This window comes from Epinephelus moara, chromosome 6 (genome assembly GCF_006386435.1).
Source record: "Epinephelus moara isolate mb chromosome 6, YSFRI_EMoa_1.0, whole genome shotgun sequence".
In the NCBI taxonomy this organism is placed as follows: Eukaryota; Metazoa; Chordata; class Actinopteri; order Perciformes; family Serranidae; genus Epinephelus; species Epinephelus moara.
The window spans coordinates 39,483,764-39,501,068 of NC_065511.1; the positions used below are offsets into that span (position 1 = coordinate 39,483,764).

The 17,305-nt window shown below is 41.4% G+C and overlaps 1 protein-coding gene across 2 annotated transcripts in view; it reads right to left on the reverse strand.

Annotated features, from left to right (window-relative positions):
- arhgef2 (rho/rac guanine nucleotide exchange factor (GEF) 2) overlaps nucleotides 1–17,305 on the reverse strand; it is a 33,699-nt gene that overhangs the window by 14,415 nt on the left and 1,979 nt on the right. For both annotated transcript variants that reach the window (XM_050046457.1, XM_050046456.1), the window contains exons 2-8: nucleotides 7,463–7,625; nucleotides 2,494–2,561; nucleotides 2,209–2,272; nucleotides 1,898–2,030; nucleotides 1,325–1,428; nucleotides 549–692; nucleotides 178–428 (exon numbers count right to left, since the gene is read on the reverse strand). In XM_050046457.1, the coding sequence (XP_049902414.1) occupies nucleotides 178–428; nucleotides 549–692; nucleotides 1,325–1,428; nucleotides 1,898–2,030; nucleotides 2,209–2,272; nucleotides 2,494–2,561; nucleotides 7,463–7,625 (927 nt within the window). The remainder of the gene's footprint in view (nucleotides 1–177; nucleotides 429–548; nucleotides 693–1,324; nucleotides 1,429–1,897; nucleotides 2,031–2,208; nucleotides 2,273–2,493; nucleotides 2,562–7,462; nucleotides 7,626–17,305) is intronic.

Below are 17,305 nucleotides of genomic sequence, written 5' to 3' on the forward strand. Positions count from 1 at the left end.
AAAAGATGATGAACTTCTTTGTTCTTTGTAACAACAGATGAACACAAAGTCTCTCAGTTCTCAGTGATGTAAATATAAAAATCCGAGGTTGCTCTTTAACCTCTGACCTTCGTGACACCCTGATGACCCTGATAACAACCTGTCTGCGCCCTCTGTGAGTCACCAGAGCTGCCGTACCTGTCTGAGCAGCAGGTCACCGATGTTGCGGACAGTGAAGTTGGTTGAGCTACCCTCCATCAGACCCTCCTTCCTCCTGTTGAGCAGCTCCGACAGGAAGCTTGAGTGCCACTCCAGCAGTTGGTCCAGGCAGGGGAAGATGGTGTGAACCACGCCCGCCTCCAGCATCACCTCCTCCTGCATCCCCCGCCGGAACACCCCCTCCATGATCCGCAACGTCCGCACGTGGTGGAACTCTGTCTGGATCAACTCTGAGGGAAAAGGCCCTGGTTTATTCTGATGCAGTCGTCATGGCGGCAGAAACATATACAACCACAGATTTATAGATACATACATAGTGATATAAATATAGATATATGAGATATACATACCGTAGATAACGTCTTGTTTCTTTATGAGGTCTTTATGAAGCGTCTGCAAGAAGTTTGGTTCCACAACGAGACTCCAGCTGTCGGCCTGAACACAGCTGCCCTCCACCTGCAGCTCCTCCAGCAGGGAGCTCCACCACCACTCACCTACAGCACAGCACACATAACACAACATTCAAATATGACTTTAATATTGTTGATTGTTTTCTAATTGAAGAGCTTCATTATGAATCCTGTCAGCTGGTGTCTGGTGTTACCAGCCTGCAGCTCCTGCTGGTGCTGCGAGGAGCGTGTTACAAAAATAGTGACCATATCAAATTAATATTTAACTGATCCTGTGATCAAATGTTGTCTGATGATATAAACAGTAATAATAAGGATAATATTGAGAGAATAAAGGTCCAGTGTGTAGGATTCAGGGGCACCTATTTGCAGAAATGGTATGAAATATTCATGACTGTGTTTTAATTAGTTTATAATCCCCTGAAAAAAAGAATTGTTGTGCTTTGTTACCTTACAATGAGTCGTTTATGTCTACATACGGAGCGGGTCCTCTTCTACAGAGTCTGCCATGTTGTCCTTCAGTCATCCAGCATGGACAGTTTAAACTCTGGCTCTAGACAGGCCCATTTGCTTTTTTGTGTTTTCATGTCGGACGCCATAGTTCTCCTGCACGCTTGGCACATGGAAGAAGTTCTGCAACCTCACTACTACTACCACTAAATCTCACACACTGGACCTTTAAATGATTATAAAGAGGTGATAAAAAAACAACCCACCGTCATCAGTCAGAGACTCCATGGACAAGGTCCTGCTCCTGAAGTTCAACGACTCAGTGGACTGAGACAGAATCCTCCTGAGACCTATAGAGTCCTCAGTCACACTGAGAGACGAACAGGTGAGAGATATATATAAATTAATTAATTCATTATTTGTAACTGCTCATCTTGTTGGAGGTCATGTGGGGGCTGGAGCATTTCCCAGCTGACATTGGGTGAGAGGCAGGGTTCACCCTAGACAGGTCACCAGACTATCACAGGACTGACACATAGAGACAGACAACCATTCACACTCACATTCACACCTACGGACAATTTAGAGTCACCAATTAACCTGCATGTCTTTGGACTGTGGGAGGAAGCTGGAGCACCTGGAGGAAACCCACACTGACACAGGGAGAACATGCAAACTCTGCACAGAAGGGCTCCCCCACCCTGGGGTTCAACCTCCCACAACAATGCCAAACACTGCACCACCATGCAGTGTTTGGCATTGAGATAAGAGATATATATAAATATAAAACATACTGTATTTTACATTCAACATCCAATCAGGTGGCTGTTCACTCTCACCCTGCAAGGTTATTGGTGGAGACGCTCTTGGCAAGTGAGAGGCCGGAGCGAACCCTTCTGGACCCGAGCAGCGACTGACGAAGGCTGTCTGAGGGATAGATGGCCGAGCTCGGACGCTCCTTCATCATCGGAGCTGAAGAGACAGAAAAAAAGAAGTAAAACACATGATGAAACTCCTGAAGAGAACTGAAACAGAAGACAAGATAAAAAGTTCTTCGTCATCACCTTTAAAAAAGAAACTGATATTTGATGAGGACTCTGGTTGATACTGAAACAGACAGACAGACAGACAGACAGACAGGTTGACTCACTTTTTGTTCGCATGGCGACATTCTGCAGAGCTGAATTGTTTCTCGCCAACGCCAGCTTCTGTTGCTATTAAAGAGAGAGACAGACAGGCAGTCAGACAGGTAATCAGTAAAGAAATATGTTATTATATATATTTGTTTTTTATCACCTTCTTTCACCACTTTATTATTTTACAGTTACCTCATTGTTTTTACACTTGCTTCATTTATCTGTTTTTATTGTGTTATGAGGCACTTTGTAACATCTGATTTAAAAAGATCTTTATGAATAAATTAGACAGGTCTTACCTTTTGTTTCATCTTGGCACAGCTGGCCAGACTGTCTCTGCAGCGGTTATGGATGGTGACATTGCAGGCTGAGAGACAGACAGACAGACAGACAGACAGACAGACAGACAGACAGACAGACAGAAAAATGTTACTCATATTGCATATTTGTTTAATCCAGTGGTACTGAGATGTACTGATCAGGTTATCTGTTGTTATGATACTGTTTCTATATAAATAATCAGATCAATAAGTCTGCTGTGCAACAGTCTGTATTCATATCATATTACATACATGTAGAAACCAAACATTGTGTTGATAAACTGAGCTGATTGGATCCTGATATAAAATATCAGGGAGTTCAGTTTGTGTGAACCTCTGAACGCAGTGAAGTGATTGGTTCATTCAGGACATGTGTTAACAATCAGCCTCCACGCTCGCCTGCTGTGACATTTAACTGTACGCTGGTATTTTTCTCAATCTTTGTGATGAGTGAGCAGCTCACAATCAGCAAAACATTCTGCAGCAAAACATGTAACCACAAAAAAAATGCAGCCAAAAAATATCTTTTAAGAAATCATCCTATCATAAAAGCTTTTACAAAGACTTGGGCCTGTTATGGCCAAAAATCTTTACACTGCAAATTATTCTGCAGCTGCACATTCAACCACAAAAAGTCCTGCAACAAAATATTCAATTACAAAACAGTCCTGCAACAAACTATAAATTGCAAGAAGTCCAACCATGAAAAAATGCTAAGAAAAAAGGTCCTGCCACAACACATTAAACTATAAAAAAGTCCTGCCACAAAATATGCCAGGACAAAATGTCCTGCCACAACACATGCCAAGACAAAAAAGTCCTGCTTCAAATATGCCAGGATAAAAAGTCCTGCCACAAAACATTAAACTACAAAAAGTACCTGCCACAAAACATACCAAGATAAAAAGTCATCAAACAAAGCATTCAACTTACAAAAAGTCATGAAACAAAACTATAAATGACAAAAAGTCATTCCATGAAACATTCCAGGACAAAAAAAATCCTGCCACAACTTAGGGCTGAGCAATGTTCGATATGATTAAATCATGCAAACGCCAGGAGAGGGGGGCACATATGCCACTTAAACGCCAGCTGCCACTTACAGTTAAACAGAAGAATAAGTAGATGAGAAAATAGACAAGACCCACCACTGCCAGCCTCCAATAATACATACGGTAATATTATGATGTTACAACAGCATTTAAGACGCTCATTAAGTTATTTTTAGTATCACTGTTTGACAACAGATAACAGCGTTAGGCTACCCCATGATTAAATTCATCACATAACGTTAGCTACAGTATGAGTCTGCAGACGGATCACTGTGTGTGGACTCAGCTCCTGAACCTCCATTAGAAAACCTAGAACCTCTTCAATGACCCTTAAAGCTCTGCAAGGATCCCCAAAACCTTTTCCATGAGCCCAAAGAACTTCCTCAAGGACCTTTCAGGGCTCAAGTCTGCGACCAACATGGTTGTGACTGTAACCACTTTTTGTGAGTGTGCGAGTTAAAATTTCACTTTGTCGCATTCATGTGAGTGTGTGATGCAGAGTGAACTAGAGACGGGCATGAGTACTCGAGTACTCCATTTGAACAACAGTATTAGTTCAATGTATGGCCACTGCCCGACCTCCCACATGTTAACATGACTTGACAAAAGGGTAAAATCTAATTTCATTGTAAAACTTTGTGCAGTGTAAAGCTTCACTCAGCGCCTCCTTGTCCTGCTGTCACTTTCTCACCGTTTATCATGAGACATGAAACTGCCGCTGCGGGAGCGAGTCCTTCCCCATACACACATACAAACACAAACACACACACACACACACACACACACACAGTGAGACGGCTAACTGTTGCCTAGCAGTTATTAACAGGTTAACGACAGAGCCCAGCTGTTTCTGCGTCAGTGTTTGTTGGGATCATTTACTGGCTCGGTGTTGGATGTTAGCTGATGTGCTAGCTCATGCACATGTAATTTAGTGCTGCATCTAACCTATGTAAAGGCAGCAACAGAAAGTTTGATTTTTCTTATGTTAAGTTTGGATTTATGGTTCAGTATCAGAGCAGCTCCGGTCTGCATTCGTCTTTGCCCATCTGTGGCACGGCAGCCTTCAGTGTTGATAGGACAGGGACACTGAGCGAGGCTACAGAGTGGTAACTGCAGACAGAGAGAGGCGGGGCCATCAGAGCCAAAGTAGCTAAGCATTCAAATATCTATTTATTTATTTTGGTTAGCCAATTAAAAATAAAATAAAATAATAAGGGTGAAAGCAAATCATGTGCTGGGGTGACCAACTTGTGGTATATGTTGTGATGTATGTACTGTGGTATGTGTACTGTGGTTCATGTATTTTATTGTGCCTTCCATGTTTTAAGGCTATTGTGGTTTTATGATGTTTAAAACTGGACATATTTAATAACATTGTGGGTCTACGTGTAAAGTCCATACTAGGGACAAGAATTTAAAATCAGTAGTAGCTATAAACTCTGTGTGCAACACATCAGTCTCATACTCTGTACTGGATGTAAAATTGCATCATCCCTTTCACATAAAATAAAGAAAAAGGAAAGTTGTAAGCACCAGTGTTACCAGTGGAAAAGTTAGTCTGGAGCCCTGCCTTTAAAACCTCAAAAAATCTCAGTCCACATTCCTGCTGAAAAAAACCTAACTGGCAGAAGAGGAGGTAAAAATAGTCTGCAGACTGAAACACACACACACACATGTTGGGTGTGTCTGTGTGTAAAGTGTTTGTGGTTGTTTGTGTTTCTTTCCATAAATCCAGTTGGAAACGTTCTCAGTAATGTCTGGTTCACATTAAGTGAAACCTGCTGATTATAGTATAAAGATTTTATCAGCAGCAGCTTATTAATCACTGGTATTTAACGTGCTGCTGCTTCATGTTACTGTAATGTGGGTCGATCCACTCACATCAAACATGATCACATCTCTGAGTGACGTGTACACAGTGTTGATCTGAAACAACATCTTTAGTGGGCGACGGTATTAATTCACACGGTCTTCGTTTTAGTTGCTGACATCACAGTAATAGGTTTTTTTTAGATCGTAGGAACTTTGTCATAGTTTTGAGAAGCCCTCCTTTGTGTTGTGTCCCCACTATAAGCAGTAGGAATGATCACAGTTTTTAGAACGTGATTTTAAGGGGATATTTTTAGCTCCTATTACAGAGTAGGTACTCTCCCAGCACAAGAGGAACCATGAGTGATGCAAAGGCCCGTTTCCACTGAGCAGTTCAGTTCAGTACGCTTATTTCTGTTTCCACTGTGAAAAGTTGTGGATGGTACCAATGGAACTGTTCTGTACCGTCCCCATGTTTGGTCCCCCCTCTGTTGGGATACCTAGCACACAGATCTGGTACTAAAAGGTGGAGCTGTGAACACTGCAGTCTGATTGGTCAGTAGAGGACGGTCACTCTGCTCAGGGCTGAGTTGTTTCTGGTTTTGAGACTCATGTAACCACTGTTCATACCGCTCTTACGTGGGCCTGGGAAACATTTCCACCAAACTTCAGATGATGTATTGTCCAAATTTGGAAATATTTGGTGGCGTCAGTGGTTTCCGTTGTCTTACTACAGTATGTAGCTACAAGCTAGCTCACACTCCTGCCAGTGTTCAACAAAGCAGCTGCCTGTCATCACAGCTGTGCACCATAGCAGCAGCAGCAGCAGCTTTTAAAAGCACTCTTGCACACAGGCGGTTGTCAGCACGGTAACCACGCAGCGAGGTGAAAGCACCTTAACATTTTCACTGGTCTCTGTGCTGCTTCCTTCTGTTTACTACCCTTTTTCTGGCACATCCGTAACATTGAACATGACACACCAGAAAAAAGAAACAAAACAGAAAGGCAGACTCGTCTCCTGCACAGCTGTGGACACGACTCTAGTCTTCTAAAAGAGTCTATCGCCTATTTTTTAACAGGTTTTCCTGCTTTAAAAAAACCTGTGTACACGCACTAATTTTGGTGGATAAAGATCATCAGTATTAAATACTTTAAAGTAGAAGTACAGTACGAACAGGTTGTGACTTATAAAGTCTTTACAGGTGTTTTCCCTCAGGTGATATAAACGCAAGTGTCTCTGGAAACATTAATAAGGTCCATCATCATATTTACTGAAGATAAACGTGTGTTCACGTCTCCTCCGTCTGTGATGTCACAGATTTATATAAAGACAATTATCAGACCGCTCAGGAGTTATCAATTAATGAAGCTAAACATACACACACACACACACACACACACACACACACACACACTGAATACACACACATTAAAGACACATACATAAGCGATAACACACACATTTTACACACATACAATAAAAACACACACTAAACAAACACATGAACTAAACACACTCACATTGAACACAAATACACATAAACTAACAACACACATACACGAAACACATACACACACACACATTGATCACACACATACATAAACTAAACTGAGACACACACATTAAACACACTCATATACACACGCACACACATGTGTCCCCTCGACCCAGTTCTCAGGGTTCATCCCCAGCAGCCAATCACAGAGCAGAACAACAGACATGGTCACACACTGAAATGTGTGTGTGTTAATCTGAAGAGGTACATCTGTTCATTGTGAAGGAGGAGGATTAACACACCATCTGTCACACACACACACATGTACACACACACACACACGTACACACACACACACACACACGCACACACACACACACACACACACACAGGGATGTGTTGTGTTTCTGTGTATTTTGTATGTTGTTATATTTTGTATAAACAGTTGTGTGTATGTATTTACTCTGTTATATGTTTATGTATATACTATATGTGTGTGTGTGTGTGTGTGTGTGTGTGTGTGTGAGTAAGTAGTACATGTATGTAAGTAAACATACTGTATACATCAGTAGTATATATAGTGTATGTTACCTGGGCAGCTGAGCGCCTCCTTGGCCGTGATGCTCCTGTTGCAGGAGGAGCACAGGGTGGTGGAGGACACCGTCAGGGAGGTGAACAGGTGACCGTTGCTGGACCTGGCCTCCCTCTCTCGCGCCTCCTTCTCCCGCTCCTTCAGGCGCGCCTTCTCCTTATTCTGAACAGACAGACAGACAGACAGACAGACAGACATGTTATTGATTCTATGACTCTGATCGATCAGTTAGTTTTATTGATTTATTTGATCACTGATGTCTCTTTGTTTCACTTCATTCATTTACACACTCGGGTTAATCTAAGTGTCATGTGACCACAGGTTCAGTAAATCAGACACAGGGGTCCTGTGTGAGTGAGTGATTGAATGAACGAATGAATGATGTAGATCAGTTTCAGCCGTGTTGTATCTCTGTATAGAAACACAGAGCAGAGAACAAAGAACTGAACAGAGGGGGAGGAGGGGGCAGTCTAATACCTGGAGACCTCCTGTCTACTGTCTACTGCGGGGAGGAAAGGGGGGGGTATCCTGATCCTGTTGGTCTCGAACACTGGAGGCACTACAGGAGTTTATTCACTGTGAATTGAACCTGCAGAAAGCAGCAGGGCATCATGGGAAAGTTGAGAAAGGTTTCATTTTGTGTGAAAAGTCAAGAGAGACAACCTGAAAACAACCAATCAGCTGGTTTAATTCTCAACAAGGAAACTTTAAGCAGCTTTAACAAACGCGTATCTCAGTAAAATACTTTGTTGTGAGTACTGACCAATCACGTTTAAGGATCAAAGTAAAATTAAATATCAAATATCATTCAAATAAAAGTTATAATCTAAAAACTTTTTATTCTGAGGACAGATGACAAGCAGACGAAAGATTGACCACAGGCCAACAAAGGACCAACCACAAGCCAACAAAAGACCGACCACAGGCCAACAAAGGACCAACTACAAGCCAATGAAAGACCGACCACAAGTCAACAAAGGACCACAACTACAAGCCAATGAAAGACCGACCACAAGTCAACAAAGGACCAACTTCAAGCCATCGAAAAACCGACCACAGGCCAACAAAGGGCCAATCACAAGTCAACAAAAGACCAACTACAAGCCAATGAAAGACCGACCACAGGCCAACAAAGGACCAACTACAAGCCAATGAAAGACCAACCACAGGCCAACAAAGGACCAACTACAAGCCAATGAAAGACCGACCACAAGTCAACAAAGGACCAACTTCAAGCCATCGAAAAACCGACCACAGGCCAACAAAGGGCCAATCACAGGTCAACAAAAGACCACCTATGGGCCAACAAAGGACCAACTACAGGCCAAAAAAAGGCCGACCAGAGGCCGAGACAGAAACAACTACAAGCCGACAAAAGACCAACCACAGGCCAACAAAAGACAGACCACAGGCCAACAAAAGACCAACCACAAGCCAAAAAAAAGGCAGACCAGAGGCCGAGACGGAAACAACTACAAGCCGACAAAAGACCAACCACAGGCCAACAAAGGACCAACCACAAGTCAACAAAAGATCAACTATGGGCCAACAAAGGACCAACTACAGGCCAAAAAAAGACCGACCAGAGGCCGAGACAGAAACAACTACAAGCCGACAAAAGACCAACCACAGGCCAACAAAAGACCGACCACAGGCCAACAAAGGACCAACCACAAGTCAACAAAAGACCAACTATGGGCCAACAAAGGACCAACCACAAGTCAACAAAAGACCAACTATGGGCCAACAAAGGACCAACTACAGGCCAAAAAAAGACCGACCAGAGGCCGAGACAGGAACAACTACAAGCCAACGAAAGACTAACCACAGGCCAACAGAGAACCAACTATGGGCCGACAACGGACTACTGGCTGGACATGTAAACTGACTTTTATTCAAACTTCAACACAACACAGAGAGTTTAGGTTTAAAGACTGAACACACAGTCAGGTCATGTGACTACAGCAGTGTGTTCTCAGCACCTCCTGTGATCTGATTGGCTGTCTCGGATGCCTTGCTCAGGGGCATGCTGCTGCTGATATGAATTATAGATGAAGGTCAGACTCAAAACAGACAGACGCTCCGCTCCAGGACACAGCAGCATGGCCTCATGGGAGCTGTAGTCCAGGTGGAAACTACAGGGACCAGCAGCCCCGTCAGCAGGATGACCTTTGACCTCCGACTGTATCACTGCTGCTCTGAACGCAGAACAAACATTAAAGAGATTCATGATAAACTCCCAGAATCAGATGATCCACACTGAATCTAAAAATGGATTGAAAGTTACACAACTGTGGTTTATAGACAGGAACAAACAGACAGGCATTGTGGGTAACCCAGACTAACAGTCTGCAGTCATGCTACAGTAGCAGCTCTTTGAGGTTGTGTTTACACACAGATTGACCTAAATGCTAGGATGATTTCATTAGCAGATACAGTTCTGCCAGTGTTTATGGCAACCAATAAGGAACGAAGGCTATAAAACCGTTACTAAAAACTCCGAAGTAGATGTCAACTATGGCTCCAAAGGTGCATTTCAGCAAAAGACGTCCAATCACAGAGCTAAGTGCTAACAACAGGTGTTCGGATTTTCTTATTTTCATTTTACTGTGCTGTGTTCAGGACGTTCCTGGGCACAGCACAAAGGTTAGGTTGGGACTTTATAAAAAGATGGCAGTCAGGTTCTAGACAGTGAGCAGCACGCATCCAAGGTGAAGCTAAGAAAAGTGCGGACACTGTGCTGAAAAAAATGCAAATACGGCAAAGCGAAACGGCAAGCGGAATAGATACACCTGTAGATACACTTAAATAAATAGTGGCTGACAATAGACAGAATCACAATGTTTGTTTACAGTAACTTTTGGGTAGAGCACCCCTGCATCACATACATGAAATCGAAACAGCGCTGAGCAAACACTGCTTCACTGGGGCGCCCTAAAAAACTTCCCACTCAGTAAAATCAATGTCATTTTCAGTGTAGTGCTGTAAAGTTTAGTTGATTCAAAACACACATTAAACATGTCTTAATAGAGACAATTTCAAACACAAGTACACAAATCAGCTTCACTATAACTCGCAGCATTCACAGACAAAACACTTGTCTTTATCTGGACACATTTTCCCCACAAATACAACATGCTAATGTTTTTAGCCCAAGCCTATGGCATTTTACATTGTATAAATTAGCCTAGCAGCTAGCAGACTTTTCCTCTGCTCATATAAAACCAGGGACAACAGCAACATTTAACAAAGGCAACATTATAAAATTTGGCTCCATTACAACTCACAAGGTTCACTGACAAAACAACTGTCTTATACTAAACATGTTTTTCAAATAAATATAATATGCTAACATTATTAGCACAAACCGATGGCATTATACATTGTATAAATTAGCCTAGCAACAAGCGGAGATTTCCTCTGCTCATATGAAGCCAGGATAAATTACACACAATACTTAAAATGTTGTGGAGGCTTTATTGTCTTCACAATTTATTGTTTCTTATTTGTGAAATTAAAGAAAATAAAAGCTTTGTTTCCACTGAGGGAAATGGTTTCAGCTTACAAACATAGACAGGAGGTCTGCGTCACTATGACATGTAGTTGCATGTCTGGGGAGGTGCACGTCAGGCTATGAAATATATGAAAATATTCCAGACAGAGTGTACACTTACAATGATTTTTTTTTCTAGGTGTGTCTTCTCAGGTGGTTAGAATGTGTTTTGCTGCAGCCCCATCCACAGCAGTACATTGCTTAGCTTCCGTGCTGGTAGATTTTGTTTATCAAAGACCATAGCGAAGCAACACAGTACATAAAATAAACACAGCAGAAACATCAGATAGGTCAGACTCCCCCAATCCCAAATGGATCCCTTACAGACTCATTGACTCAAGCCCTAAGCCCTTACAGACCTAGGACCAATTCCATTTCTTCCCCTTAGCCCTTGTCTTGGCTCTTCCCATTGGTTTTGCGTGTTCACGTGAGGGGAAGTGGTGTCCCAATTCTCCATCAGAGACACCACTTCCCCTCACGTGAACACGCAAAAACCAATGGGAAGAGCCAAGACAAGGGCTAAGGGCTCAGTGTTACAGTTACAGCTGAAAATGACAACAGGGATAAACAAGTTTGCTGATTTCAGATTTCTCCGCAATCTAAATCAATTGCCAGTTGTCTGGAGGTGATTGTTGCTGTTAGTGTATAGTATCAAGTTTAACGGCTTAACTTTTAAATTCTGTGTAAATTCAGTAACCACGATGACTTATTTTGTTCTCAATGCACATGTAATCCCACTCAATGAGTGAATAACTCCTTTATGAGGCTTATCCTGGTTATGATCATGTTCAGGATACAGCGTTCACATGAGCACAGAGAAATCAGGTTAATTATTGTCCCCGTATACATTGTGCTTTCTTTCAGGGTGCTTTCAGACCTAGAGTTGATTTGGTCTGAATCAGGGACTAATTTTGTTCCAAAGTTGTATAATTGCCTAGAGTTAGTTCGTGTTCTCACGGCAGCATTTACAAGCGGACCAGATCAAATGCCTTGTGTGAGAAAGCTGCTCTTGATTGGTCAGAATTTCCATGTGGGAAAAATCCAGGAAGTAAACCAAACGTTGAAGAAGAGTACACTTGCAAGATAAATGTGACACTTTCTAATGTCACAATGGAGGGACAACTACACAGGTTGATCATACCTGCCACAACAAACCGCACTTAGGGGGCAAACGAACTAGAGTTTGACTGAACTTAACCAAACAAGGCGGGTGTGAAAGCACCCTCAGAGTACTCCCACTAACATATTCTTGTTTTTCATAAGCGGAATATGGTGTTTACCTTACTAATACATAAACAGGATACTCTAAAAACTTTGTCATAATCAGGTTTATCGTGTCGACGTAAACACACTCAATGAAGGCTTCTGAATGAGGGCCGAGGCTACAGGGTTTTGTATTGTGTAAATAATCCACAGTGGAGGTCACAACGCAAACCTGTGGGATGGTGACATCATCAGACCATCAGACGAGTCTGTCTGTGTTGAGTCACAATCAGAAGTCTGAAACACAGACTGAAGATAAACCAGCAGCTCGTCACACCTCCGCACCGACAGGAGGGAAAATACTCTGAACTTATATCTGAGGAGACATTTAGATCATCCGCCTCTCACCTGGTCACACCTGACCGACAACAATAAACAATCACAGCCCCCGATCATGTTTGCTAACCATCAACCAGCCGGTTACAGGCCGTTTAATATGAATAGAACTTTTATGACACATCGTCCGAGTCACCAACCTGCGTCAGTTAATGATTCACTGACTTTATGAAACATCTGTTGACATGTAAACTCTCTGAAATCTAATATACCATGTAAGGGTGATTAGATGTGTCTTTATCTGCCTGTCTGTCTGTCTGTCTGTCTGTCTGCCTGTCTGTCTGACTGCCTCTGTCTGAACTTCTCCTTTCTGTTGTGACTGTTTTGCACATTAACTTCTGCTCTGAACTAGGAGGGGCAGGAAGAGGAAGTGTGTGTGTGTGTGTGTGTGTGTGTGTGTGTGTGTGTGTGTGTGTGTGTGTGTGTGAGACAGAGAGACAGATCAGATCACAGAAACAGAGAGCGACTTCAGTTCTTCATTTTCTGTATAAATATAAGACTGAGGCTGCGGCTGAGGATTATTTTATAGATTTATATTTTCAAAAAGAAGAAGGGACGTTTTAACATCGCAGAGTTTCACAATAAAAGTCTTTTTCTGTCTGCACTGTGAGTTCATGTAGATATTAGTAGTTACAATATTTTTAAAACACATCGTCATTACTGATCAGTAAACTGTCACACATTGAAAGTGGTTTTAAGCAGGTTCAATGATCTGGTGACAGTCAGTGATCAGCTGATCAATAAATAAAGGGCTCAGTGATGGGGAGAAATAAAGAGACCTCTGTCTGACCGAGGGTGGAGGAGGGGTCATGAGACAGACGGGGGAGGAGGAGGGGTGCGAGGGAGAGACCTGAGTTTTGAGAAAAGAGGCAGACACATGAAACCACAGGGGACACGGTGACAATAAGGACTCAGATTCAGGTGAGACTCAGGTGACAGGTAACTGATCTGAGTGCAGCAGAGGCTCATTCATTTATGACCTCACTCTGTACCAAACCTCCAAACACAGCGGCAGACAGACATAGGAGTTTTACATATACACACATATATATATATATGACTGTAAAAACCCTGGAACACATTTCAGAATTTTCATTATATACTATTTAAATCTGATGTTTGATCACAATTATGCTGCATATTTCAAAATCTAAAATACGTTGTTACATTCATATTTGAAGATACAGAATGTTCTCCATTATCTTCATATTTCAAGATATAAAATATGTCATTGCATTCATATTTCAAGATATAGAATGTGTTATTATTTCCACATTTGAAGGTAGAACTGTGATTTATTACCTCCATATTTCAAAATACATATGTTCTCTCTTATCACAATATTTGAAGATATTAAATGGTCTATTATCTCGACATTTTAAGAGGTACATTGTGTTTTTATCTCCATATTTCAAGGTATAAAATATGCTTTGTTACATCCACATTTCAAGATATAGAATATCTTGTCATCTCTATATTTCAAGATATACATGTTCTCCGTTACCTCCATATTTAAAGATATTAAATATATCATTATATTCATATTTCAAAAAAAAAAAAAGTGCTCTGTTACCTTCATATTTCCATATTTCAAGATGTTATCTTCATATTTCAAAGAATACAATGTGATCTATCACCTTCATATTTCAAGATATAACATGTATTGTCACCTCCATATTTTTAAGATATAAAGCGTTGTTATCGCCATATTTAAAGATAGAAAATATGTCATTATTTTCATATTTCAAGATATAGAATGTGTTGTTATCTCCACATTTGAAGGTAGAAATGTGATTTATTACCTCCATATTTCAAAATACTCTCTTATCACAATATTTAAAGATATTAAATGGTGTATAATCTCGACATTTGAAGAGGTACATTGTGTTTTTATCTCCATATTTCAAGGTATAAAATATGCTTTGTTACATCCACATTTCAAGATACAGAATATCTTGTCATCTCTATATTTCAAGATATACATGTTCTCCGTTACCTCCAAGATATTAAATGGTCTATAATCTCCACATTTCAAGATTTAAAATGTGTTTTTATCTCCATATTTTACAGTATAAATATATTACTCTGTTACATACATATTTCAAGATATAAAATGTCTTGTTATCTCCACATTTGAGGATATTAAATGGTCTCTGTTCAGAGATAGAATAAAATGCAAAGAATGTTCTGCTATTTCAATATTTAAGGATATAAAATCCCTTATTTTCATATTTAAGATAAAAATGTGTTGAGATCTCCATATTAAAAGATATACAATTATCTGTTATCTCAATATTTACCGATAAAACATGTTTTGTTATCTTTCTATTTGAAGATATAAAATCATCTGTCATCTCCATATTTAAAGATGTAAAGCGTTCTGTTGTCTCACTATCTAAAGATGTAAAAGGTTCCAGTGTGGTCATTAAAAACAGATCTCCAGCTCTCTGGTTACCTACTACCTACAAACTATCTGCTGCTGGGTCAGTTTATTAAAGCTTACTAATCACCATGGTAACAATCCTGCTCTCAGATTGGCTGTCACATGTCAAAATCAAACACAGTTCAGGGTTGTGTCTGAAATCTCTCCCTTGTTTACTCAGTCACTCCTTCCGCTGAAAGACACAGAGGGAGGAGTGACTGAGTGATTTACAGGATGTCAGAGAAGAAGAGATGAAGGTATCAGACGGATATTGAAGGACCCTGTTTAACGGATCTATGGCGCATGGCGCAAGATCATTTAGGGCGTGTACGACTCCACTTTGCTAGTTAAATGACACATAATAGGTGCAGAGTAAAGAACAAGTGGAACTGGTGTTGTATTTAGTCTCTTAATTAATCACAGGTGTGTTCTGAGCGTGACATGTATTCAACCAATCAGAGTGTCATCTCCCATTCCCTTTAAAACCAGGTGTGTCTGCACCTGCTGCACTGCTGTTAACATGGCACATTCAGCAAAGTGGAGCAGAGAGCGGCTGTAACGTCACTGCAGTAAATATGGTGAGACATTTAAGCAGCTAAACTAAAAACTGGAGTTAAAATGAAGTTACGCTGTTTCCTGTGTGTAGATACGTACAGTGTCTCTTTTAATGGGGGTCAGACAGCAGCTCTGCTCTCTGCTCTGTTTCCATTTTAGAGAACGTCATTAATACTTTCCTCATTAATGATGTATTTTTTTATCAACCTGCTGATCCCTGTGTGTGTGTAACAAGAGGAGTGTATGTGCATTGCAAACCCGCCTATGTACCTGCATCTTACTATCTGCTGCCTCAGAATGGAAATACACTACGCACCTGACCACATTCATTTTAAGAGCTACACACCCATGGGTGCACAGAAAGGGTGAAGTTCATTTGCTTCTTACACATCGTGGGCGCTGGCAAACAGTCTGAAACTAACAATGAAAGTATCACTGCATCGTGCAACGCTTTGCACCAGGTGCAAGATAGAACCAGAAGCAATGACAATATCAGAGAAGAAGAGAAGAAGATATCAGACAGAAGAAATAAAGCTATCAAAGAAGAAGACATGAAGGTACCAGAAAGATGGAAATATCAGACTAAAAAGAGATGAAGATATTAGAGAAGAGATGGAGATATTCGGGAAGAAGACACATAGTTACAGACAAAAGAGATGAAGATACGAAGCAATAAGAGATGGAAATAGAGAAAACGAGATGGAGAAATCAGGCATGAAAGATGGAAATATTCAAGAAGAAGAGATGAAGATATCAGGAAAAAAAGAGATGACGGTATCAGAGAAGAAGAGATAAAGATTTAAAAAATGAGATGGAGATCTTCAAAAAGAAGAGATGGAGAAAATGGAGAGGAAGCAATGAAGATATTGGTCAAAGACATGGAGATGTCAGACTGAAGAGATGGAGATATCAGAGAAGAAGAGATGGAGAAGGGTGAGCAGCTTCAGGCTGCCCCTCGTGGTGCTGAAGTCCTTCTCCACCTGCACCGCAGAGAGCGTCCTGACAGGCGTCATCTCACCATCTGGTTCAGGAGCAACACTCAGAGGGATAACCTGACCCTGCAGAGGGCGGTGCAGTCAGCTGAACGCACCAGCAGATGTAAACTCTCAGCATGACAAGACATTTAGACCAGGAGGTGCAGGACGAGGGCTGAGAGGCTCAGGAAAGACCTCCATCACCAAAACAACACACTCTCTTCATCGCCCTCATGCCGTGCATAATGCGATGCCACACAGCTGGTTGAATATGAGCAAAGTTTCCCTGCTTCCCTTCACTGGTTCCTGTACAGCAGGGTCGGTCTGATTTTGGTTTTGGAACAGAGAAGAAATGTATATCTTTTTCCAACCTCTCCAGGTAACAAGTATCATTAATACACAACGTGCTCCAGGCACAACATTTAGCTCCAAATCCACAAAACCAGCCTGAAAATGAAGGAAATCTGAAATGACTGCATTAAGCCCCATTTCTGCTGAGCACTTCAGTTCGATGACCATTTTTTACATTTCCACTGTGAAAAGTTGTGGATGGTACAAACAGAACCGTTCCGTACCGTCCCCATGTTTGGTCCCCCCCCTGTTGGGGTACCTAGCACACAGATCTGGTACTAAAAGGTGGAGCTGTGAACACTGCAGTCTGATTGGTCAGTAGAGGATGGTCACTCTGCTCAGGGCTGAGTTGTGTCTGGTTTTGAGGCTCATGTAACCACTGTTCATA